The sequence below is a fragment of the Schistocerca nitens genome, chromosome 1 (genome assembly GCF_023898315.1).
Source record: "Schistocerca nitens isolate TAMUIC-IGC-003100 chromosome 1, iqSchNite1.1, whole genome shotgun sequence".
Classification (NCBI taxonomy): Eukaryota; Metazoa; Arthropoda; class Insecta; order Orthoptera; family Acrididae; genus Schistocerca; species Schistocerca nitens.
Window position 1 is genome coordinate 346,185,338 of NC_064614.1, and position 26,163 is coordinate 346,211,500.

General features: G+C 39.6%; 1 protein-coding gene across 2 annotated transcripts in view; it reads left to right on the forward strand.

Annotated features, from left to right (window-relative positions):
- The window catches only part of LOC126248684 (ATP-binding cassette sub-family C member 5-like), a 288,000-nt gene that overhangs the window by 87,403 nt on the left and 174,434 nt on the right, over positions 1 to 26,163 (forward strand). For both annotated transcript variants that reach the window (XM_049949958.1, XM_049949966.1), the window contains 4 exons: positions 22,718 to 22,873; positions 22,962 to 23,065; positions 23,152 to 23,299; positions 24,890 to 25,007. In XM_049949958.1, coding sequence (XP_049805915.1) covers positions 22,718 to 22,873; positions 22,962 to 23,065; positions 23,152 to 23,299; positions 24,890 to 25,007 — 526 coding nt within the window. The remainder of the gene's footprint in view (positions 1 to 22,717; positions 22,874 to 22,961; positions 23,066 to 23,151; positions 23,300 to 24,889; positions 25,008 to 26,163) is intronic.

Below are 26,163 nucleotides of genomic sequence, written 5' to 3' on the forward strand. Positions count from 1 at the left end.
TTTAGATAGCGTATTTTTGTACTAGGAGGGCACTGCCAAGCAATGGTATGAGAACAACGAGGAGAAGTTCACAAACTGGGAAGCATTCCAGGCGGAACTGCGCAACTATTTCGGCGACACACAATGATAGAAGTGCAAGGCTGAAGATAAATTAAAGTGCAGGGTACAGCGTCCAGGAGAAACTACAGCATCCTACATTCAGAACGTGTTGGAGCTGTGTAAAATAGTGCATTCTAGAACTAAGGAGGAAGATAAGGTTGCACATCTCATGAAGGGTGTTGTTGAGGAAATGTATCAAGCCCTACTCCTGAAGGAGGTTTCGACAGCAGATGACTTCATAAAATGGTGCCAGTATATCAAGACAATGCATAAAAGAAGAATTACACGCAAGAATTTTGAACGGTTTCCAAAAATCTGATCGATGTCTGTGATGGAGGAAGCAACTGATTTCACTAGCGTTCTTCATCAGATAGTGAGAGAGGAAGTTCAGAAGTCACTTGGATTGCACGGCGAGCAAAAAACCGAGATGCTTCAAAAGGTCATAAGGGAGGAAGTGGAACAGACATTGAACCCAATCTCTCGTCCTTCATTTCCCTTTAAAACAGTGAAAAAGTCAAGACCCAGGCGGAATTACGTTCCTACAATGCCGCCTGAGGATCCTGTTTGGGCACCAAGGAAGACCGATGTCTGGAGGACCCAGGATGATCAACCAGTATGTTTCCACTGTGGACTACTGGGACATGTGGTGGATATTTGATGACGCCCATGCCGGAAGACAGCAGACCGATCTTAGCCGACACCAACTCTGGGACGACAAAGATGAACAAGAAGATATGGGCGCAGGACGATGTAGGTCACCATCGTCGCAAGCTAGCTGCTGGAGAGGACACTCCCCAACTCGTCGATCAAGGTCTCCATCACTTTTTATAAGCTCCAGTCGATCCCCTAGCCATCGCAACCTGGAAAGCTAAAGGGTGCGAGCTTCCTTGGAGGTGAGGCTGCTGAGGAGAAAAATCATCCGCCATCGATCACTACAAAAGTTATAGGAAACTACGTCGGTATCCTCATGGATGGCTGACCAGCCAAAGCTCTTGTGGACTCTGGAGCTTCATATTCAGTCATTTCGGAGAAGTACCGTCGCCAGTTGCAGAAAACCGTATTTGGCGACAGCAAAACATTTCTGCTGAACGTGGCTAATGGGAAATATGTAAAACCTACAGGAAGATGTACCATTCGTGTGGGTATAAGTGGCCATACACAGCCCTTAGAATTCATTGTCTTACAAGAGTGTAGCCATGACATCATTGTCAGATGGGACTTTTTGAAAGCTTCTCAGGTAATTACAGATTGTGGTCGCTCGCAGATTATGCTAGACGAGATGAGATACTGTGGACAGGAAGATGTGCATTTGAGTGTGTGGAGACTGTGTGTGCTGGATGAAGTGATCATTCCTGCAGTCAGCGCTGGAAAGGTAAATGTCACGTGTCATGCCATGCATCAACCCATGCATCTTGTAGTGGAATGTAAGAGAAGCAAACCACTGAAGAACAGAATGGTCATCCCAGCCTCTGTCGTCTCGTTGTAAGAATGGATTCGGTGAATTGTGGATAGATAACTGTCACCGAGAACCACAGTTCCTTCCAAGATGCATGTGCGTGGCAAACACTGAGCCATTAATTGAAGAACAGCTGAGCGTCATAGAAACTTCCCATGCCGAGTCTGTGGGTGAAATTAGCACTACCACTATGAGACAAGATCTAGCTCGACTATCATCAGATCTCACTAAGGAACAACAGAAGAAGCTATTTGCCATTCTTCAAGAGTTCTCTGAATGCTTCAATCCACAGGTGAAGAGCAAATTAGACAAATTGATGGTGAAGCACCCGATTAGCACTGGAGACTATCAACCAATAAGCCTGAGAGCCTACCATGTGTCAGCAATGGAACGTCGAATAATTCGCGACGAGGTAGAGAAAAAGATGAAGAATGACATTATTCAACCTTCGCTGAGCCCATGGTCGTCACCAGTGGTCCTCGCCAGGAAGAAGGATGTCAGTTGGCGCTTTTGTGTTGATTGCAGGAAGCTAAATAAGATACCTAAGAGGGACGTTTACCCTCTTCCACGAATTGACGATACATTAGATCGTCTGAAGGGGGCTAAGTTTTTCTCAACCATGGACATGTACTCGGGATACTGGCAAATCAAAGTAGATGAGGCTGATCTTGAGAAAACTGCGTTCGTCACCCCTGAGGGCATGTATGAATTTAAGGTAATGCCTTTTGGTTTGTGTAATGCACCAGCAACTTTTGAATGGATGACGGATAATCTTCTAAGGCACCTGAAGTGGACAATGTGTCTTTGTTATTTAGATGACATTATAGTGTTCTCAGACACATTTGATGAACATATAAAAAGACTGAGGGCTGTTCTTAAGTGTGTCCAACAAGGCGGACTGAAACTTAATCCAAGAAAGTCTCTTTGGAGCAAAAGAAATCAAAATACTTGGACACCTTTTGTCTCACGAAGGTGTGCAGCCATACCCAGAAAAGGTGAGGTCCTAAAACTATTAGAGATGTGAGATGCTTCCTGCAATTATGTTCTTATTACCTTCGTTTTATCAAAGGCTTATGTATCAAAGCCAGGCCACTCCAAGACTTGTTAAAAGCTGATGTTAAATGTATCTGGGGTGGTGCTCAACAAGATTCTTTCGATGTGCTGCGAAAGGCTCTGATGACTGACCCTTTACTTGGTCTGTATGATGAGAGAGCACCTACAGAACTACAAGGCTCTGATGACTGACCCTTTACTTGGTCTGTATGATGAGAGAGCACCTACAGAACTGCACACAGATGCCAGTGGGTATGGGAACTGTGCTGTTGTGGTGCGCATTTCAGATGGAAAAGAGAAGGTTATAGCCTATGCTTATAGGACACTTACAAAATCAAGAGAAACTATTCAACTACAGAAAGAGAATGTCTTTCTGTGATCTGGGCCATGTGTAGATTTCGACAGTATCTCTATGCAAGGCCATTAACAGTTGTTACAGACCATCATTCACTTTGTTGGTTGACAGGTTTTAAGGGTCCAACAGGACGACTCGCCAGGTGGGTACTGTGTCTTCGAGAGTATGACATTACCATAGTGTACAAAAGTGGAAGAAAACACAAAGATGCTGACTGTCTCTCAAGGAACCCTGTGCAAGACGATCGAGACTTTGATGAAGATAGTGACTGTCTCACAGTACTCCAGGATCTCTCTGCTGAGCAGAAGTAGGATGCCAAGATATCTCAAATTATGCTTGCCTTAAATAGGTCAGAGGATGTGAAAGGACAATTTAAGGTAGTTAATGGATTACTTGGCAAGAAAAACTTTGATTTGATTGGAAAGAGGTGGCTACCAGTGATTCCTAAACACATGTGTAGATGTTCTACAGAAATTCCATGACACACCTGGGGTCGGACATATAGTATTTATTAAGACTTACAATAGCATCCGCAAGAGATTTTTCTGGTCAGGTTTATTTAGAAGTGTCCGTCACTATGTGTCGCACTGTCGAGAGTACCAGAGGAGAAAGGCAGCTCCTCAGAAACCACCTAGCCGACTCATACTAATTCCACCAGCCAAAATGCTCTTCCAGCGTGTTGGGATTGACCTCCTCGGACGTTTTCCAACGTCTGCTAGTAGCAATTGGTGGATTATTGTTTGCACTGATTATCTGACACACTGTGCCATTACAAAAGCCATGAAAACAGTCGAAGCATCCGAGGTAGCCAAATTCATAGTTGAAGGCATTGTATTAAAACACGGTGCCCCGAGGTCATTAATTCCGGATAGAGGGAAAGTTTTGCAGTCACGCCTTGTGACAGAGATAAACTGTCAGTGCAACATTACTAATCACATGACTGCTGCTTACCATCCGCAAACTAACGGTCTTACTGAACACCTTAATAAGACCTTGGCCGATATGCTATCATTGTTTGTCAGTGTCGAGCAGAGCAACTGGGATGAGGTACTACCTTTTGTGACGTTAGCCTACAACACCGCCAAACAAGACACCACAGGATTTACGCCATTTTTCCTGACGCATGGGCGTGAGGCGACTACAATGATGGAAACTGTGTTTCCGTTACATCCTGATGACGTGGATGATGACTGCGTCGGCCAGGTGTTAACCAGAGCTGAGAAAGCTCGGCAGTTAGCTTGACTTTGTATGCTGCAGGCTCAAGAAAGCTATCGCCAAAGGTATGACACGAGCCACCTACCAGCCTTGTGACCTCGTCTGGATCTTCACTCCTGTTTGGAAGGTTGGTCTCTCTGAGAAGCGCTACTTTGAATGTTATAAGGTTGTAAGACCCTTGTCTGATGTTACTTATGAAGTTGAAGATTTCGACCCTGACACAAGACGACGAAAGATCAGAGATATGGTCCACGTCCTTCGAATGAAGCCCTATTAGGATCCTGCAACCCAAGGTAAATTCGAAGCTCCAGCGATAGGCAACAAGCGGAAAGGTGACAAAGAGTGTAGCGGCAAAAGAAGTTCTAAGGAGATCACCGCTAGGGTGAGAATCAGTCATCAGGAGTTGGAGTATGCAGAACCGATGACTAGTTCGCGGACTAGGAAGACGTAACACGGAGATGCTGTTCTCTTAAGGAGGGAGCAGTGTCACAGAAGAAGCTGAGTAGCTCTGTGGTGTAGTGGTTACGATACTAAACTGTTGCATGGAGGGTCGTGAGTTCAAAACTCACCTGGACTGTACAATTTTAATTTCTATATTCAGTTTGAGTACATTCTAGAAGTGTCCACAAACGTCAAGAATCATTGTACTGGAATGTTCTGTAGCTGTGTATATACTGTATGTGTTCTGTCTGGAGGCAGTTCGCCCCGCACTCTTGTATGTGCAAGTGCTGAATAAACCTTTGTTAAGTGAAGTTAGTGTTCGTCATTCATTTAATTACACCTTCTTCTACTTGACAATATTGTATAATCAAACAATGGAAAATCCAGTATGGAATGTAACAATATTACAGAAGGAAAGTTGCTACTTGCCATGTAGCGGAAATGCTGAGTCGCGATAGCCACAACAAAAATTGTGTTAATCTTTTTGTTGTGCCTATTGCGACTCAGCATCTCCGCTATATGGTGACTAGCAACTTCCCTTCTCTAATGTTGCATAGTCAAATATTCATTAACAGGAAACAAAAATTCGGCATGGTATCTCACTGAGAGACTGCCTTTTAATGACTCTTAGATATTTGCAAGCAGTATTTGCTACTATTATCATAAATGTAAAGCATTAATGTTTAAAGAAAAAAAAAGTTAGTAAAGCCGTTTCGCAATTCCCTCAGTGGAGGTGCCAATTACATGTATTGAGGGGTTCCAGTGGTACATTTATGTCGGCGCATCTTTCTTTGTGCCATTTTCATTTTTGACACTGACCTTTTTGCATTGGTACTGAACACACACATCTTCTGTAAGTTTAAGAAAAACTTCCACAAAATGACAAATTGGCAAGTATGTGCAGGAAGATAGAAGAAGCTAGAACAAATTATCACCCTACATCAGAGTGTATGCCATTTTCAAACTTCTTGATAAATTAAAACTGTGTGCCAGACAGGGAATTGAACCTGGGAACCCGGTCTGGCACACAGTTTTAGTTTGTCAGGAAGTTCCATGCAAGAACTGTTTTCACTAACTTGTGAATTTCTTGAAGTTGACGAAACTACTGGACATTGATGGAGGGGGAGGGGGTGTTAGCAGATATGCTGGTTCCTATATTCCACCCAATTTTGTTATTTTATGGATAACGTGCCATATCACAGCAGGAAGTTCGCCAGAATGCCTGATAAATATGGTTTCAAGATTACATTGTTAGAGTGGTTGCGAGACAAGCGAATAAACTGCAACAACTCAATGAGGAAGGCTTGACTATTACCTAAAATAGAAGAAAACAGACCAGACGTGTGGTGTTGATAAAATCGCTGAGAACAGAGGCCACAAAATAGTCCAGTTACCGCCCTATAGTGATCAGTCTAAATCCGATAGAACTGGCATGGGTCAAAATAAAACACTTTTTCAGGGAGAACAATTTCACTGGTGACATGTTCTAACGGTTTCAGCGACGAGAGAAGCGGTGCAAAACTGGATTGCGAAATTCACATTTCTCTTACAGTTGACTTACTTGAAACATTTAGCCGATCCTCTCCTATGGATATGGGGCTGCATCAATCTCCACAACTTCTTCTCCGAAGAAATAATGCTGGCTAGAGTTCAGTTCAGGTATATTTTCATTTCCACAAGTTTCATATAAGCATACAAACTCTTGGAAGTCAACTACGTCAATAACCATCAGATACTATTAACTATAATTACAATGTGGTGGGTTTAATAACCACCAAAAATCCAAAAACAGGTCTTGTTTCTAGCAAGCCTAACACCAAGAATTAAGTAAATGTCTCTGGACACATGTTTCAATTGTCTATAACAATTACAATTATTCGACCACCAAGGAGTAGTACGTAGTTACTCCTTGCACCCTCCATACAGGTTCTACGCGCGAGCGGCAAACACTTGTCGGTGTTGCTCGTCTGACGCAACTTCCGTCCTCCCATGACCAATGTCCATCCTGCACACACAGACATGTGTTGCGCAGTAAATAGGCTCGCTCTCTCACACTTATCATTAAAACATCGCGTGTTTGAAGTGGCAGAAGGTCGAGTAGTTTCAGGAATTAAGTGGGAATTCTCGAATCACCTCGTAGTGACATGTCAAAGGGAAGATCTTATTATTGCTGCTTTTCTTTCAGTTACTGCACAGGACTGGCAAGGTTACTGCAGGAAAGTGCAGCAGCTGGAGCTAGAGTATCGGACACGAGCTGGAATAGTGGAAATGGTCATAGATTACGTTATCATCAGTATGACATGCTCGAGCTATGATGATGACAGTGGTAGTGGTGGTGGTGGTGATGATGATGATGATGATGATGATGATCTTGAACACAAATGGCAGTGATCTTTAGTGAACATCATTCTGAGTAAACATCACTGCTGTGCTGTGTTTAATAAATGCAAAGAGCGATCAGATTTCAAAAATTGTTTTTTGACTTTCGATTCATAGTGTTGTAAGTTGTGCATTCATTACTTTCATTATTCATTATTTGCCATAAATAAATGCTACGTAAGTTGTAGGTAAAACTCTCCAGCATGAATATATCAACAAATTAGCTGATTTCCCATCCCATGGAAGTGTCATGTAGGCGGACAGTACTTCCACGAGTGACGTGTCCGATTTCATGATCAACACAAAATGTGGGTAGTGGTGCCAGCACTGCTGAAAGCAGCCAACGCTGTCTTCCTCTCGTCCCTCCTCTCCCCTCGGAGCCTTAATGCAGGGGCATGGCCGTTCCCAACAGGAGCTGCCTCAATCGTCAACTTATTATGGATGAACCGTATGTTGCACACTACAAAAGAAATGAATCAGTGAAATGCAAACAGTTTACACAGGGGTCGTTTACAAGAACTTGTGAAAGTCAATAGTCTAAAGCCCACTATCATTGCTGCAAAAAGTAGTGTTAAGCCGTATACACACTGCCACTGGAAACATGTTCCTATTGGAAACATTATTTTCTGCAGTGTTTTGCATCTGTTTCCGAGTTTGTTTCTGGTCCCTGCTTCTGTTTGCACAGGCAGCTAACATTTCTCAGTATATTCACATTACCTGCCCTGCTATTTGTTGTACTGTATTCGTATTGTCAGCCCTGTCATGTCTAGAGATGAGGAAACTGTAGTATGCGCTGCTGCATTATTAACACTTTGCTGCCCGCATGTCTTGTACAAATTTATTCGCTTGGCACCAGCAGCACTAATTTAGATTACTTGGCTTGTCGCCGGCTATTCTGGACATTATAGGGAGATTATAAATCGTTAAGTTTTACTAATCTCATCATTAGTTCTCATAAGTTCTCAACCACGTTCCCCTACTTTCATGAAATTTCAAAGATATACATAAGTAAATAATTACAGAATTTGTTTGTTTCATATATTTGTTTAATTGCATTGTCTTTTGGATCATGAGTAGTCATATGCAATGTAGTGGAAACCTCCAAGTTTTGCTCTGCGCATTCATTGTAAATAACCGTATCACCTCTTTCGTCTGCCATGATGAAAGGGCGCAAGTACTTATAAAAACAAAAAACTTGTTGAAGTGTGTAACTTACTGTAACCTAAACTAAACACCAACAGAATGCGAAAGATACCAAAGTGCTGTCGCCAGCAGCTGCGCGATACTGAGCTCTCGACACCACTGTGGTGTGGCCGGCCACTGAGAGATACCATGTACACGACACCACGGTGGTGTCACTGGCCATTGACCACTATTTCGTTCATGACACTTTGTGGTGTCGCCGGACGGCAGAGCGTTAATACAGGAAGGTTTGTGCAAACAAAATGAAAGGCAGTGCCATCGTTCATCCTTTTTTTATTTATTTAGTGTGTCTTTTGACCTGAAGGCTTAAAACATCTGTCAGTGTTTCATAGTTTTACAGAATGAGGTTGCATTTATCAAAGAATTAAGTAATTGGTTTTAAAACTGCTACAGTGGAACCTCATTTAATGAGCATCTCCCTTAATACACAGTTCACATAACAAACAGTAGAAACTGTAAAAAAATGGCTCACTTAATAAGCGATGCTTCGCGTAACGAGTGATTATGATTTAGTGTGACACCAGTTGTTTGAGTGCGGCGGGGGAAACGTTCAACAATATGAATTCCTTTCTTTGTCGCCAGTGGCATATGAATAATGTCTTTAGTACGTACTGCAGTCTGGGTGTAGCGCTCTTTCTGTTGCCATCTTAGTGCAGGCTGTGATCACACACTTTTTCTAAACTTGGGTTCCCACAGTGTTTATCTGTGTGAAATTTTAATAACCTCCATAGAAATGTCCCCAAAGATAAAGCCGCTAGAAGGCGCCATGAGAGAAAGAAAATGACCTTAGAAATGAAATGTAAAATCATTGAAAAACGCGAACCTGCTTTGCTCATTCAGCATTCACATACAATCGGTCTACATCAATTATTTATTTGCACTATTTGCACTATCAAGAACAAGGACAAGATTAAGGAGCTAGATGTACTAAATAATGGTTTCGTATTCTGGACAATGTCTAAAGGTTGCTCCTTAATGTGGATAAAGGAAAACCAATTGCAAGGCAACACTATTAATGAGAACATCGTTTGTGAGAAGGCGAGAATGATTTTCACCAACCTCATTAAAAATACGCCACAACAATCAGCAGCCAAAGAAGTGTTTAAAGGAAGTCGTGGGTGGCTCAAGAAGTTTAAGAGCACAGCGTTGAAAGCAGCCAGCTCCGACACAAAGGCAGCAGAAAACTTCATCAGCAACTTCAAGTTGCTTGCGGATTCTGAGGATTATCTGCCGCAAGAGATGGGTCCATTCTGGAAAAAGATGCTGAAGTGTACATTTATAACAGCAGAGGAAATGCATTGTTCGGTCAAAAGCCAATGAAAGGCTGTCTCGCACTGCTATTCTGTGCCAATGCAAGCAGCAGTTTGAAAATTAAACTGCTGCTTGTTTACCATTCAAAAACTCTATGGACCTTCAAGAAGTGTAAAATCCTGAAGAACAGCTTAAATGTGATGTGGAGGTCCAGCAGCGAGGCTTGGGTGATGCATGATCTTCTTGTGATTGCATCAGTGAAGTGTTTGGTCCTTTGGTGAAGAAATATTTGCTTCAAAATGAATCTGCCCTTCAATGCCTTACTTGTTACGGACAATGCTCCTGCCCGTTTTCCAGGTCTACAAGACCACCTCCTTGAAGAATTTCAGTTCATCAAGATCCAGTTTCTGCCTCCTAACACCACTCAACTACTCCAGCTTATGGACCAGCAGATTGTTTCACATTTTGAAGCAAGCTACGACAAACTGAGGGTATTAGATTAGGAAATGAGACACTTAAAGTAGTAAAGGAGTTTTGCTATTTGGGGAGCAAAATAACTGATGATGGTCGAAGTAGAGAGGATATAAAATGTAGACTGGCAAGGCCAAGGAAAGCGTTTCTGAAGAAGAGAAATTTGTTAACATCGAGTACTGATTTAAGTGTTAGGAAGTCGTTTCTGAAAGTATTTGTATGGGGTGTAGCCATGTATGGAAGTGAAACATGGACAATAAATAGTTTAGACAAGAAGAGAATAGAAGCTTTCGAAATGTGGTGCTACAGAAGAATGCTGAAGATTAGATGGGTAGATCACATAACTAATGAGGAGGTATTGAATAGAATTGGGGAGAAGGGAAGTTTGTGGCACTACTTGACTTGAAGAAGGGATCGGTTGGTAGGACATGTTCAGAGGCATCAAGGGATCACCAATTTAGTATTGGAGGGCAGCGTGGAGGGTAAAAATTGTAGAGGGAGACCAAGAGATGAATACACCAAGCAGATTCAGAAGGATGTAGGTTGCAGTAAGTACTGGGAGATGAAGAAGCTTGCACAGGATAGAGTAGCATTGAGAGCTGCATCAAACCAGTCTCAGGACTGAAGACCACAACAACTACTACGACAAATGACCTTACTTTCTTTTCTACAGTCTTTCTCAGTATTCTACCAAATATAGCAGCAGTTTTCTGCAGAGCGTTTTGTTTTATTGCTGTTCTTGTACTGCTTGCTTCATATATTCCACAAGCAGCTGCCAGCGTGGTACAACGATAACAGTTCGACGATCTGCTGCCTCGCATACTGCAATAATTTTTTGAAAAACTTAATACAGCAAGAGAAAAAAAAAACATGTAACAACTCAGTATGGCAGATAACACAATACAACATACAAACATATGATTGAACCATTTAGTAGTGATATATGGTAGCTGGCTGAAACATTGTTACCTTTGATCTGTACGGACACTGAGTTTCCATGTTTTGAAAGATGTTTCCAAATGGTGTCCACATAAAATAGCCACAAAAATGTTTCGAAAACATGTCTCAAGCTTAGTGTGTTCTTAGCTTGAAGTCTACTCGATCCAATTAAACTGCCATTGGCTACAGAAGAAAAACACACAACCCCACATATTAGATTCCAACACCATTCACCATACTTCAGTTCGTGGTTTAATTCACCATGTTCATCAATTTTTGATTTTTTTCTGGGTGAACATAAAGAAAAGATGTCTCAAAAATGCGTGTTTTGATATACAATACGTGGTCGTGGCATATCGGAAAATAGCTCAATTACCTTGTGCACAGATAACAGTTTCAATTTTTTGATGAGTTTTTACTTGCTGTTACACATTTGTGACTTATTAACAACTGATGAAATTCATTACCACTAATTATTATATAAGTATTGTATTGTACATTTATGAGGTTCATTCAAATGAAACCTGGTCAGTGTCTACCTTTGCTGTACAAATAAGGTGGCACCACGTAAGTGTGGGTATGGTGACGACATCTATTGGTAGAGAGACTGACACATGCACACCATTTGATGTTGTATAGAGCCAGTGTGGTTCCACCCTAAAGAGAAGGGTGGTCACACAAGTTTTCGTCCACTACCGAACATTCAGGCAAGTAAGCAAGAATAGTGAGGAGTGATTCAATTTTTTGTGGCGGAGGGAGTTGGAGGCCGGAAATGTATCGACTGAGTACAGTCTGAGTCGTTCAAGTGTTGTGCAATGGCACAAACAATTCCTTCAGGAGCACGAGTCATTGGAAGACAATGCTCATCCTGAACAGGCTCATCATGTCATCACACCAGAAGTGGTTGTGGAAGTGAATGCTTTAGTCTTGGACAACCGCAAAATCACCATTGACGAGATCCATTGGTTACTGGGTATTAGCGTCGGCACCACCCACACCATAATGCATCAACACTTGGAAGTTTTAGAAATCTGTGCGCAGTGAATTCCCCACCAACTGACCACCGAACAGCGCAATATTCAAATGGCACAGTCTTTGAGTCATCTGCAATGTTATCATGAGGAGGCATACAGCTTTCTGTTGCGTATTGCCACAGGTGACTAAACACGCAACTTGACCATCTCCAAAGAAATTAAAGGCCATGTGCATCAGTTCTGGTAATGTCATGATGTCCTTTTTTGACCACAAGGGCTCACTGCTTGTCGAGCTCCTGTAACAGAGAAACACCATCAATGCCAGCATTATCAAGCCACTTTACAGAACCTTAGACGAGCCATCAAGTTGAAACGCCAAGGCATGTTGTCCAATGGCATTATCTGACAATGCAGTGAAGACGACATTACAGCAGTTTCGGTGGGCAACACTGGAACATTCACAGTACAGTCTGCACCTTTCACCGTGTGACTTACATGTGTTTGGACCTCTAAAACAAGCTATTCACAGACATCGATTCGCAACAGATGATGAAGTGTGTGACTGGATCCAGACCTGAAACCGACAGCAGCCTACTAGCTTCTTCAAGGATGGAATCGACTGGCTAGTGTCACAATGAGATAAATATGCCAACAGTTTTGGCAACTATTTTTGGGTATGTGTACTGTTTATAACTACATAAAATCGTTACCGTTACTTTATACTAGTGACTGGGTTTCATTTGAATGCCGCTTAAAACAGGGGTTTCACTATGCTATGTAACAAATATTCAACTTGCTTAATTTTCACTGGGCTATTGCTATTTTGACTACTTGCCTGTAAATGTAAAAGAGTAATTGAATTGTGTGAGACAGCACTAGAAACATCCCAAGGACCATTTTTCATAACTTTGTAGTTTCAGACATGTAATGTTGTAGTGTACACCATTTATTACTTACTGAATATTATACCATTGAAACAGTCCATTTATTTGCTTAGAGAATGTTGGTTGATTTGCCATTCAGGGGTCGTATCGCTTGACGATTAGGTATGTTGTATTCTGTAGTGTGAGAAAAAGTCCTAAAATGTCTAATAGATTGAAGCTTTCTTGACTAGAGGAATCTTGCAAGATCTTATTTATTTATTTATTTATACACTTCTTTATTTATGTAAAAAAGGAAAGAATGAAATGTGGTGAGCTTGTATGTCAGGAGTGTATATAGTTGTAGGTGCTTGCATAAATCCCTTTTGTACAAATGACTGACTGCATATGCTCAAACAGTGTTAAGAAGCATGTAAATGACATGAATATACAATGAACACACGTTAATGAGAAGTACATTATCAGGAGAAACAAAACTGGCATTCTACAGATCGGAGCGTCGAATGCCTGATTCCTTAATCGGGTAAGTAGGTTAGAAAATTTAAAATAAGGAAATGCATAGATTAAAGCTAGATGTAGTGGGAGTTAGTGAAGTTTGTTGACAGGAGGAACAGGACAGTGGGCCAGGTAGGAACAGGACAGTGGGCCAGGTGAATACAGGGTTATAAATACAAAATCAAATAATGATAATGCAGGAATAGGTTTGATACTGGATTAAAAAAAAAAAAAATACTATGAACAGCATAGTGAATGCATCTTTGTAGCCAAGATAGACACGAAACCCACAACCACCACTGTAGTAGAAGTCTATATGTTAACTAGCTCAGCATATATGAAGAGATTGCAAAAATGTCTGATGAGATAAAAGAAATTATCCAAATAATTAAGGGACATGAAAATTTAATGGTCATGGGTGGCTGGAATTCGATAGTAGGAAAAGGCAGAGAAGGAGAAGGAAAAATAGTAGTTGAATATGGACTGAGAGAAAGGAATGAAAGAGGGAGCCACCTCATGGAATGTTGCACAGAGCATAATTTAATCATAGCTAATACTTTGTTTAAAAATCATGAAAGAGAGTTGTATACGTGGAAGAGACCTGGAGACAACGGAAGATTTCGTATTGATTATATAATGGTAAGTCAGAGATTTAGGAACCAGTTTTTAAATTGTAAGACATTTCCAGGGGCAGATGTGGACACTGGCCACAATTTATTGGTCATAAATTGTAGATTAAAACTGAAGAAACTGCAAAAATGCTGGAATTCAAGGAGATGGGACTTGGATAAATTGAAAGAACAAGAGGTTGTAGAGAGTTTTGGATTGAGCATCGGGGCCAGTTGACAAGAATAGGGGAAAGGAATACAGTAGAAGAAGAATGGGGGAGCTTTGAGAGATGAAATAGTGAAGGCAGCAGAGGCTCAAGTTGGTAAAAAGATGAGGGCTAGTAGAAATCCCTGTGTAACACAAGAGCTATTGAATTTAATTGATGAAAGAAGAAAATACAAAATTGCAGTAAATAAAGCAGGAGAAAGAAAATATGAACATTCAAAAAATGAGATAGACAGGAAATGCAAAATGGCTAAGCACAAATGGCTACAGGACAAATATAAGGATTGATCATACAATGTAAACTTTCACGGCCGGTATTGACTTCACTTAAAACTTCCGGGCTGATAGGCCGTGGTCGAAGTATAAAACTGTCTCCTAACGTTTCGTCTCCGACTGCGGGAGACATCATCGGAGGATTTAGAGGCATATATCACTAGGGGGAAGATGGATGCCGCCTACAGGAAAATTAAAGAGACCTTTAGAGGAAAGAGAACTGCCTGTATGAATATCAAGAGCTCAGATGGAAAACAAGTCCTAAGCTAAGAAGGGAAATCAGAAAGGGGGAAGGAGTATTTCAGAGGGTCTATACACGGGAGATGTACTTGAGGGCAATATTATGGAAATGGAAGAAGACATAGACGAAGATGAGATGGGAGATATGCTACTGCATGAAGAATTTGGCAGAGCACTGAAAGACCTTAAGCGAAACAAGATCCGGGAGGAGACAACGTTCTGTTAGAACTACCTATAGCGTTGGGGGAAACCAGCTGTGACAAAACTCTTTCACTGGTGAGCAAATGTATGAAACAGGCAAAATACCCTCTGACTTTGAGAAGAATTCCAATTCCAAAGAAAGTCTATCGGTTCATTAAGTACAGTAAAAAAATACACAAATTTTTACAGAAGAATGGAAAAACTGGTAGAAGCCAAACAATGGACTCATCAAACACCTTCAGTTGTGCCACTTACATGCAGCTACCATTGGTAGCAAAATGGTTATCACCAGGTCTCAATTTGCATCGTTTTCCTTTCAATGCTTGCTCTAAGGATGATAGGCGGGCTGCTAGCTTGTTGATTTACAGACTGTCTAATAATAAATCAATACTTAAATATACAGCTCTAAAATCGACAGTGTATTTACTATGTGCAGCCAATATTTTTATAGGCAGATATGTCAATATTGTTTCCTCTGATTAATAGTCATGGGTGACTGGAATTCGAAAGTAGGAAAAGAGAGAGAAGGAAACATAGTAGGTGAATATGGATTGGGGGAAAGAAATGAAAGAGGAAGCTGTCTGGTAGAATTTTGCACAGAGCATAACTTAATCATAGCTAACACTTGGTTCAAGAATCATAAAAGAAGGTTGTACACATGGAAGAATCCTGGAAATACTAGAAGGTATCAGATAGATTATATAATGGTAAGACAGAGATTTAGGAACCAGGTGTTAAATTGTAAGACATTTCCAGGGGCAGATGTGGACTCTGACCACAATCTATTGGTTATGAGCTGTAGATTAAAACTGAAGAAACTGCAAAAAGGTGGGAATTTAAGGAGATGGGATCTAGATAAACTGAAAGAACCAGAGGTTGTACAGAGTTTCATAGAGAGAGCATAAGGGAACAATTGACAGGAATGGGGGAAAGAAATACAGTAGAAGAAGAATGGGTAGCTTTGAGAGATGAAGTAGTGAAGGCAGCAGAGGACCTAGTACGTAAAAATACGAGGGCTAGTAGAAATCCTTGGGTAACAGAAGAAATACTGAATTTAATTGATGAAAGGAGAAAATATAAAAATGCAGTAAATGAAGCAGGCAAAAAGGAATACAAACATCTCAAAAATGAGATCGATAGGAAGTGCAAAATGGCTAAGCAGGGATGGCTAGAGGACAAATGTAAGGATGTAGAGGCTTATCTCCCTAGGGGTAAGATAGATACTGCCTATAGGAAAATTAAAGAGACCTTTGGAGAAAAGAGAACCACTTGTATGAATATCAAGAGCTCAGATGGAAACCCAGTTCTAAGCAAAGAAGGGAAAGCAGAAAGGTGGAGGGAGTATATAGAGGGCCTATACAAGGGCAATGTACTTAAGGACAATATTATGGAAATGGAAGAGGATGTAGATGAAGATGAAATGGGAGATACGATACTGCGTGACGAGTTTGACAGAGCACTGAAAGACCTGAGTCGAAACAACGCCCCGGGAGTAGACAACATTCCATTAGAACTACTGACGGCCTTGGGAGAGCCAGTCCTGACAAAACTCTACCATCTGGTGAGCAAGATGTATGAGACAGGCGAAATACCCTCAGACTTCAAGAAGAATATAATAATCCCGATCCCAAAGAAAGCAGGTGCTGACAGATGTGAAAATTATCGAACAATCAGTTTAATAAGTCACGGATGCAAAATACTAACGTGTATTCTCTACAGACGAATGGAATAACTAGTAGAAGCCAACCTTGGGGAAGATCAGTTTGGATTCCGTAGAAATATTGGAACACGTGAGGCAATACTGACCTTACGATTTATCTTAGAAGAAAGATTAAGGAAAGGCAAACCTACATTTCTAGCATTTGTAGACTTAGAGAAAGCTTTTGACAATGTTGACTGGAATACTCTCTTTCAAATTCTAAAGGTGGCAGGAGTAAAATACAGGGATCGAAAGGCTATTTATAATTTGTACAGAATCCAGATGGCAGTTATAATAGTCGAGGGACATGAAAGGGAAGCAGTGGTTGGGAAGGGAGTGAGACAGGGTTGTAGCCTCTCCCCGATGTTATTCAATCTGTATATTGAGCAAGCGGAGTAGGTATTAAAATCCATGGAGAAGAGATAAAAACTTTGAGGTTCGCCGATGACATTGTAATTCTGTCAGAGACAGCAAAGGACTTGGAAGAGCAGTTGAATGGAATGGACAGTGTGATGAAGAGAGGATATAAGATGAACATCAACAAAAGCAAAACGAGGATAATGGAATGTAGAAGAATTAAGTCAGGTGATGCTAGGGGAATTAGATTAGGAAATGAGACACTTAAAGTAGAAAAGGAGTTTTGCTGTTTGGGGAGCAAAATAACTGATGATGGTCGAAGTAGAGAGGATATAAAATGTAGACTGGCAATGGCAAGGAAAGCGTTTCTGAAGAAGAGAAATTTGCTAACATCGAGTATAGATTTAAGTGTCAGGAAGTCGTTTCTGAAAGTATTTGTATGGACGAGAAATAGTTTGGACAAGAAGAGAATAGAAGCTTTTGAAATGTGGTGCCATAGAAGAATACTGAAGATTAGATGGGCAGATCACATAACTAATGCAGAGGTATTGAATAGAATTGGGGAGAAGAGGAGTTTGTGGCACAACTTGACAAGAAGAAGGGACCGGTTGGTAGGACATGTTCTGAGACATCAAGGGATCACAAATTTAGGATTAGAGGGCAGTGTGGAGGGTAAAAATCATAGAGGGAGACGAAGAGATGAAAACACTAAGCAGATTCGGAAGGACGTAGGTTGCAGTAAGTACTGGGAGATGAAGAAGCTTGCACAGGATAGAGTAGCATTGAGAGCTGCATCAAACCAGTCTCAGGACTGAAGACCACAACAACAACTGATATATTGATACTTCCCCCCCCCCCCCCCCCCTCCCTGATATATCGAGAGTAACAGTCATAGTTGGAGCTCCACACATCTGCATCTGTCAAGAAAAAGTTAGCATATTATACTTGATTTCACCATCAGTGGTTAAGAGAGCAGTGTGCATCAAATTTCTTTTCTAAAACCAGCCACAAATTTTGATATTGTCAGGTAGGCTACTGGATTCATTAAAAAGCATAGATCTGTTTTCTGAGAGCACCTGAAAAGAACTAACTGTGTGATTTGGATGCTTTGTTGATTTAAAAGAGAGTGCCCTTTTTAGACAAGATATCTATACCCATTGTGCAGGTGGTCATTTAAAGAATAAAAACAAAGCTCTGTATTCTGGCCTAGACAGGGCAGTTGGGCCTAACCATCTACTGCCGTACTCTGCCAGTGGCATAATTTGGATGCTGTATGGAGGGTCATGGGATCAGCACACCATTCTCCTGATTGTTGGCTTTCTTGACCTTGGAGGTGCTATTTCTCAACCAAGTAACTCCTCGATCTGCCCCTTAAAAAAGAGGGTTAGTTCATTCCATTCCAGTCCTTTCATCAAGAAAAACTCTCCTGGTAGTACCAGGAATCAAACTTGGGTCCTCTGTGTAGCAGCCAGATATGCTGGCCACTGAGCTAAGGAGGCGGACTACATGGTTATCTAACATGTCCTACTCTGCAGTTCGTTCCCAGAAATTAAAAATAAGAGCAACAGAATGCAATGCAGCTGCACACTATACCTATCAGGAGCCACCTTCATGTTGAATATTCAGAAATAGACACAGTACAACATGTTAGTTTGTTGTTCTGACTGCCACACTGACAGTTGACCTCTTGCAAGCTAGATGGTAACTTTTTAAATTGGTATATTGGTCGTTAAGTTTGTGAGAGAAGTTTTGTTAATGCAGTAAATAAGTAAACATCTCATTAGCTGAGAAAATATTGCATGATAAACAGGTAAAGTGTTTTCTGCAATCTTCTTTAATGGAAACATTTAGTTTCAATATATTTCTGCTTTACTAAGTACACACATCCTCTCAGAGAGATGTTCCTGAGTGCTCACTGTGTGAGGATCCTATATTATCACATACAGAGGTACTTACTATTACTTATAACATTTGAGAGTCAACTAATTAAATTGCTTTTTGCAGTGACTATGTTGCAGTTCCTTTTGTTTCACCAATTCAGAATTTCAAAATAATTGCTGCCTGCTGACAATGTTTTGAATAAAGTCTGATTGTTGTTGTTGTTTCTGTTGTTGTTTAGTGCAGACACTGTGTAACAGTTGGCAGACACAGCTGGGTTGAAAATTTGAGTGGGCCGACACCATTCTCTTAAAGTTGCTAATCTGTTTGTTAGATGTTTATTCATGCCACTTTATTCATTAGAGACTTCCAGTTTGAAAATATCAATGTCGCATAGTGTCACGCAGAATCTTTATTAATTGTGCACATTTTGAAGTGTTTGCAATGAGTTATGCTTTAGAAAATAAGTTGTGCTGTTTGTGATGACAACAACAACAACAACAATAATAATAATAATAATAATAATAATAATACTGTTCTTCATAGTACCCAAAATTATCCACGTCCTTCAATTTTCAACCATTGGATCATATCTGTCTCTTCATTAATGGAGTTAAGAGAGGCAGCAGGATTTTTGTAGTATCATGCACATCAGTGATGGTATTATGAGTGCTACATGACAGTCAATTTCTTTTATGCATCTACAGCTTGATGTTGGATCTGTCATGCCCTTTACTTTGCCCGTATATCTTCTCTTCTTTTGTTATTTCTCCACTGTTTCAGTCAAAGTAACCTTTGGTTCAGAAAATTCATGGTTTAATGCTTGTTAAAGAAGTCCATGATTTCATAATTCTCTATCTACATCTGTACTGTGTGAACCTGTTTCAGTCAGAGTAACCTTTGGTTCATAAAATTCATGGTGTAATGCTTGTTAAAGATTTCTGTCCATGATTTCATAATTGTGCATCTACATGTGTTCTACGTGAGCCAGATTACAGTATGTGGTAGACGATACTTAACATTTCATTATCATTACTCCCCTTTCCACTCACATTTCAGAATGTTATATGGGAAAAAGTAAATATCCGTAAGCTTCCATATGGCCTTAGAAACCCCTGATTCTACCATAATGGTCATTTAGTGAGGTTTGTTTGGGAGGAAGTATAGACGGTTGTTCAGTAAATAATGCCCCAGTTGTTTTTACAGCTTTCAATATATATAAGAAAATGTTCTCTTAGCTGCTTCAGATTTGATGTTTCTTCTGCACATATGGGAATTTTCAAACAGTTCTGACAGATGGCAGAATCATAGTCAACCATCAAAATGGTGTCTATGTAAGACACTCGTAAAAAGTAACATGCTGTTATTGAATTCTTGGTTGCTGGAAAAAAAACCATGGCAAACATCCATAAACTTTGTATGCAGTGTATGGTAATGATCCAGATGATAAGAGTAGTGTTGGGCAATGGGTAAAAAGAAAAAAGCTGAAGCATCTGGAAGTGCAGGGACTGAGCTCCTTGATCATTTCAGGATGTCCTGTGACAGCCACAGTTCGTGAAATTGTGAATTGTGCAGATGTCATTACTGAGCAGAATGGCACATCACCACTTGAAAGTTGGCTCTACAGCTACGAGCGAGCATTGGAAGTGCATGTGCAATGATAGACACTCTTTGATATAGCAGAAGTGTGCTCAGGATGGATTCCACAAATGCTCACAGCAGACCACTTGTCATTTCACCTGAACTGTTTAAGTAGTTTGAGGTCAGCTGAGAATTTTTTCCTGTCACAGATTGTGAGAGGTGACAGAAGATGAAGCCTTGGTGCATCACTTTGTGCCAGTAACTGAAAGGTGGTCACTGGAGCGGCACCATCCACAATCACAAAAAAGAAGAAATTCAAGGGAGCTCCCTCTGATGAGCGCATAATTCATGCTGTGAAAACATGGCTACGAGGACAGGACAAGTGTTACTACCAATAGGGAATGCTGGGGTTAAGTCCATAGAATATGATGGAGACAGGCTAGTAAAATGGTACATGTAAAAGAAATAATGATTGAAATTGTCACCAAATTCTGACTCTTGAGGATAAAGGGGTTCTGAGAAAAAAATTGTAGTTTATTATTTATTGAATGAGCTTTGAAATATGTTGCATGCCTCTTATTGGAACATGCGTTTTTGGGATTTTAGTCTTAAACCTCTCCATCGAGCATATCACCACTGTTGTAGAGTTTGTCACAAGAGCTTTATGATGACCTCCATGACTCTAGTATATTTGCTATATGAACTCTTGCTGCAATGCTGTGCTCTTTGTCCTTTTTATTTCCCCCATTAATACAATAAGGTAAGGGTACCAACTGATATTGAGTACTCAAGAATCACTTGTTTGCAGGTTTTATAAACTACTTTCTTTGTAGGTAAATTAAATTTATGTAGGATTTTCTGAATGAATTTCTCGGACACCTGCCTACATACATGTGGACTCATAGATATGTAACAGCAGTAACTGTTTCTAATTATTGACAACCAAATGTGTAATAAAACAGTGAGTCCTTTCACCTGTATATGCACAATATGTTACATTTGTTTAGGCTGAAGGTCAGGTGCTATTTCTTGCACCAAATGTCAATCAACTGTAGGTTTTCCTGCATTTGGTTACCATTTACTGGTGTTGCTATTTCCCTATATACAACAGCATCATCTGTGAAGAGACTCATAAAACTTCTACCAGATACTTTATGTATACTGTCAGCAGTAACTGCTTCATAACATTCTGAGTATGCTCATAACTACTATCACGTGTAATAATTTTTTCCCATGAAGAACAAGCTGTTGAGTTCTACCTATTAGGAGGTCCTCAGTCACCTACAAAGTTGGCTCATTATCCTGTGTCCACATGTTTTGTTCAATAAGTTGCAGTGCAGAATTGTAACAAATGCCTCTGGAAGTCAAGGAAAGCAACATAAAGTTTGGTACCACTGTCTGCTGCCTTGTGGATGTCAAGGAGAAGCAGAGTGAGATGTGTTTCTCATGACCATCTTCATAGAATTCATGTTGATTCCTACAGAAAAGTTTCTGATCTCCATAAAAGTCGTAAATTGTGAGCATAAAGTGTGTTCCAAAATTCTGCATCAGTGATACAGGCCTGTATTCATGTGTGTTTGTCAAATGACTCATCTTGAAATGACCTGCACTTCTTCCAGTTGCTTGCAGTGCTTCGTTGCTACAGCAACCTTTAAAAAACTATCGTTAAAAGAGAAACAAGTTCTTTCATATAATATCTTCAGAATCTGCAAGATCTGGCTGCCCTCCCATTGTTGCACAATTTTAGATAATTTTCCATTCTCTTGCCACTTATCTCAATATTTGCCATTTTGGGATTTGCGTGACAGTTTGGAGGAGGAACTGTACAGTTATTCTCCTTAGTGGTATAATTTCGGAAGGTAGAATTCAGTATTTTGACCTTCTGTGAAAACTGAGCAGCTGTATGGATGACTTTGATTCATGTACTAATTTTAAATAATGCCAAAACTTTGCATGATTATTCTTCAGATAGGCAAACAGATTTATACTTTTGCTGTCCTTGAATGCTTCTTGTGTCTCTCTCTGTACACACTATTTGGTATCTTTCAGCCATTGTTTACAAAGAAGGTTTTGGTTTCATTTATTTCTGTGAGAAAGTGCTCCTTGTTTTCATAGCAACATTCTAATATGGCTATTGAATCACAGCTTATCTTTCCCACCCCTCACAAACTTGCTTAGCACATACAAATCTTAAACGTGGTATAAAGATCCTCCTGCGTTACATTTGATTGTCCTAGATTATTATTCCATATTAATATCAGATACAACTGTATTAAATCGTGTAATTTCTGTTATATTTATAAATATTGCTGTTAGTCATGTACCTCAAAAATGAAAAATTGAAAATCAGTGTTACATTTCTGTTGACCATTTTTTAGTGCACAGTGAGAAAAATAATGATGCTCTATAATTCACTGTACCTATTATCAAAAATCTTTTCAGCAACAAGAGTGCAAGGAGCTATGCAACACCTTATATACAAGAAAATGTTGTTACTACGGACTGGAGGAGACAGAGTGCTGGGTCAAATACTCACCTTTGTAACAAATGAGCAGGAACGAATCTTTGAAGCTTGCCATATGGGTGTCCTCTTACTAGGTTAGTAAATTTAATAACTATAAATGCTGAATTTGAAATAAAATTTTCTGCAACAAGAATTTAACTGGACAATAATTTTCACCCTCAGGTACCCCAGTGATGTTTGTGATGTGTGTTGCATATTCTCTTCTTGTTCTTGGACCATGGGCATTGGTTGGAAATGTTGTTATCCTTCTGTTCTATCCAGTTATGGTAATCAGTGATGTTTTGTAATTTGTGTTGACTATTTGTGTTACTCATTTTGAATGTAATAATCTGTCATAAGGATTCATTTTCAGGCAGGGATTGCTAGCTTAACAAGTATGGTCCGTATTAGTACAGTAAAGGTTACAGATCAGAGAGTTGGACTGATGAGTGAAATATTAAACAGTATACGTCTTATCAAGATGTACGCTTGGGAAGACAGTTTTGCCAACAAAATTGCAAGTGAGTATGAGATTATACTTTTGTACTCATGCTCAAGCTGTGTTGTGATCATCAGTTAAAAGGGGAAAAGTTGTTTAGTCTCACTTCTATGATTTTGAGATCAGTTTTAAGGATTCTTTCTGTTTGTACCACTGTACTTAATAATGCCACAATGTTTGTTGGGTGGAGTAATCTAATGAACGGTTAAACTGATATGCAACTTCAATGCTTATGAATACTTTCTGTTTCAAAGAAAATAATGGAATGTTGGGATGGTATTTTTTCAGGATGAGATCATACCCATAAAATGGTTTCCTTTTTAGCAGTGCCCCAACTAATAATAACAATTATAATCATGATGACAATAACGGCAGATAATTCTCTCTTGCTTACAAAAACAATTTATTGGCACATACAGAATTATGGTTTCAGTTCTTTTATACAATACCCAGGACTTCAAACCTTTTGTGGACTGTTTCTTGTGTTTAGCTATAAACATTTATGTTGCAAGGGATTCTCCAATTTTAAGTGATCAACCTGTTACTTTCATGTGAAATGCTTTCTCTTCAGACCATTAACAGTATTGATGCTTAACAAGTGCTACAGTCCATTGCAAATTTATCATTTTCATAATTGAGGCATAGGAGAGTTGTTCTTTAAGAATGAATGATACCCTCTCAGTAATATAACTGGTGATCACTTTCTGGAAAGTGTAGTACTGTCCTTCTGTGTATCCATTTCATAGTTAGGAAACTGAATTTCAAGTATCACTTAATATAATTTAATTAGTATGAAGATTAAATAACTTTTAAAAAATCTTATAGGACGTGTGAATCAGATAGTGTGTGTATCAAAAGGAAAAGTCACTCAAGTCGCATTTAAAAAATTGTATGAAACATAATTGCTGGTAAGTATTTACCCCTAGGAGGGAAAATGTATACTGTTGCCAACACACACTATCCTATCCTTCCTCAAGAAGGAGACACGAACGGGCTTTTAACTTTCTCCAACTCATCCCTTTCTCCTTCCCGAGGGTACTTCCAAAAGGGAGGATAGTGTCTGTCCTTTTATATGTGTCTGTTGGTGGTACTATACATTTTGTCTCCAGGAAGTAAGTACTGGCCAGAAAATCTGTTACAGAATAGTTTTTCACAGTTTATTTATTATTTGAAGTTGTAAAGAATATTGGTCTGATATTTTTTATGCTTCTGATATCTTCAGATTGTATAAACCAAAGAAGTGTGTGTGTGTGTGTGTGTGTGTGTGTGTGTGTGTGTGTGTGTGTGTGTGTGTGTGTGTGCGTGTACAGGACAGGTTTCTGCTCACATTACTCTATTTTTTTTTTTTTTATCATCGTGGTGAACAGATAACAGTGCCTTGTCTGCCAAAGGGCAACTCTTTTGTAGTAGACATCAGTATCTTTCTTTCACTGTTGGTTTTAATGTTCAATACATATTTTTATCATAATTAGTTTTGTGGCATGATGTTTGTCTTTTTTTGTGTTTCATTATCTTTTTGGAGTCATGTTAATTCTCATATTGTAGTACATAAACACATGTATAAAAATAGATCCATGTTATTACATCAAAATATTACCTTCTTTTGTTTTAGCTGTTAGGAATTTTGAAAGAAAGCAGCTACAGAAGGCAGCATTTTTGCAGTCTTTTAGCAATACAATAACACCAGCTATCACACTTCTAGCATCTATATCTACCTTTTTGGGATACAGGTACATTTATCACTGTATGAAAATTTTTGGTAAAAAGATGAATGCATGCATTTCAGTTCTCAGTTGCATGTTACTTTGAAGGAAGATAAACTGTGATTTGTTACATATCTGTTACAGAACAATAATGTTTATGTAATTACAGTAGAGCCCTGGTAATTCGAGCTAATTGGTGCTAAGGCTACGTCAAATTATAAAAAATTTGGATAATATGAAAATAATACTAAATCAATGGATAAATCATGAATAAATATTTAATCAGCACAATAATGATTAAAAAATAAATAAAAAACACTATAGTACATACCTGTGTTATATGTACATATATGGGCACATATTTCCAAATTACAAAAATATAAGTTGCATTTTAAAGAAATTGTCCCTAGTCCTTTGTTTTAAAATAGAACCTCATTTGTTAGCAGCAATGTCATGCCATCTTCTAAGAAGCATGGTGTCAGTTGGAGTAGCTTCTGCTTGCTGCTTGATACAATGCAATGCCACAGCTAGTGCTGCTAAATCCTTGATGTGCGTGATCATTGGTACAGTTTCTTCAGGCAATTCCTTGTCATCACTGCCTTCAGTGGGTTCACTGACCATTTAAACAATTGCAAGATTGGTCATTTCAAACTGTTCACCACTGTTCACCCATTCTGAAGCCTCACTCCCATTCACATTTTCACATCCAACATTTCTGCCAATGGTAGGTTGTCTTCGTCTGTACTGTAGTTATCCATTTCATTTTGTAAAAATCTGGTTCTAAGACTTTTTTAGTGTCTTCACCTTTGTTTCAGACCATGAATCAGCTATCCAGTGAACTATGTCTTTTATCATAGCTTTTTTCCCCCCTTTTTTCTGAAATTCTTTGATGTTACCTTCACCTTCTGTTGTTTGTAGAAGCATCTGAAGCAAACGGTGACAATACCTCTTCCCCCCCCCCCCCCTCCCCCAAGCTTTGTAAAACACTTTGGTCCATAGGCTTATTAAACTCGACATGTTAGAGGGTAACAACAATGCACAAGTTCAGTCACATTGTAATTCTTCCTCATCAGAGTCTGAACCAGCATTGTCCAGTGTAAAGATTTCTTTGGAAGGCTAGCACTTTTTCTGTAGGTAACTTTTGATCTCTGGAACAAAATATTGGAAAAAGTACTTTTTAAAA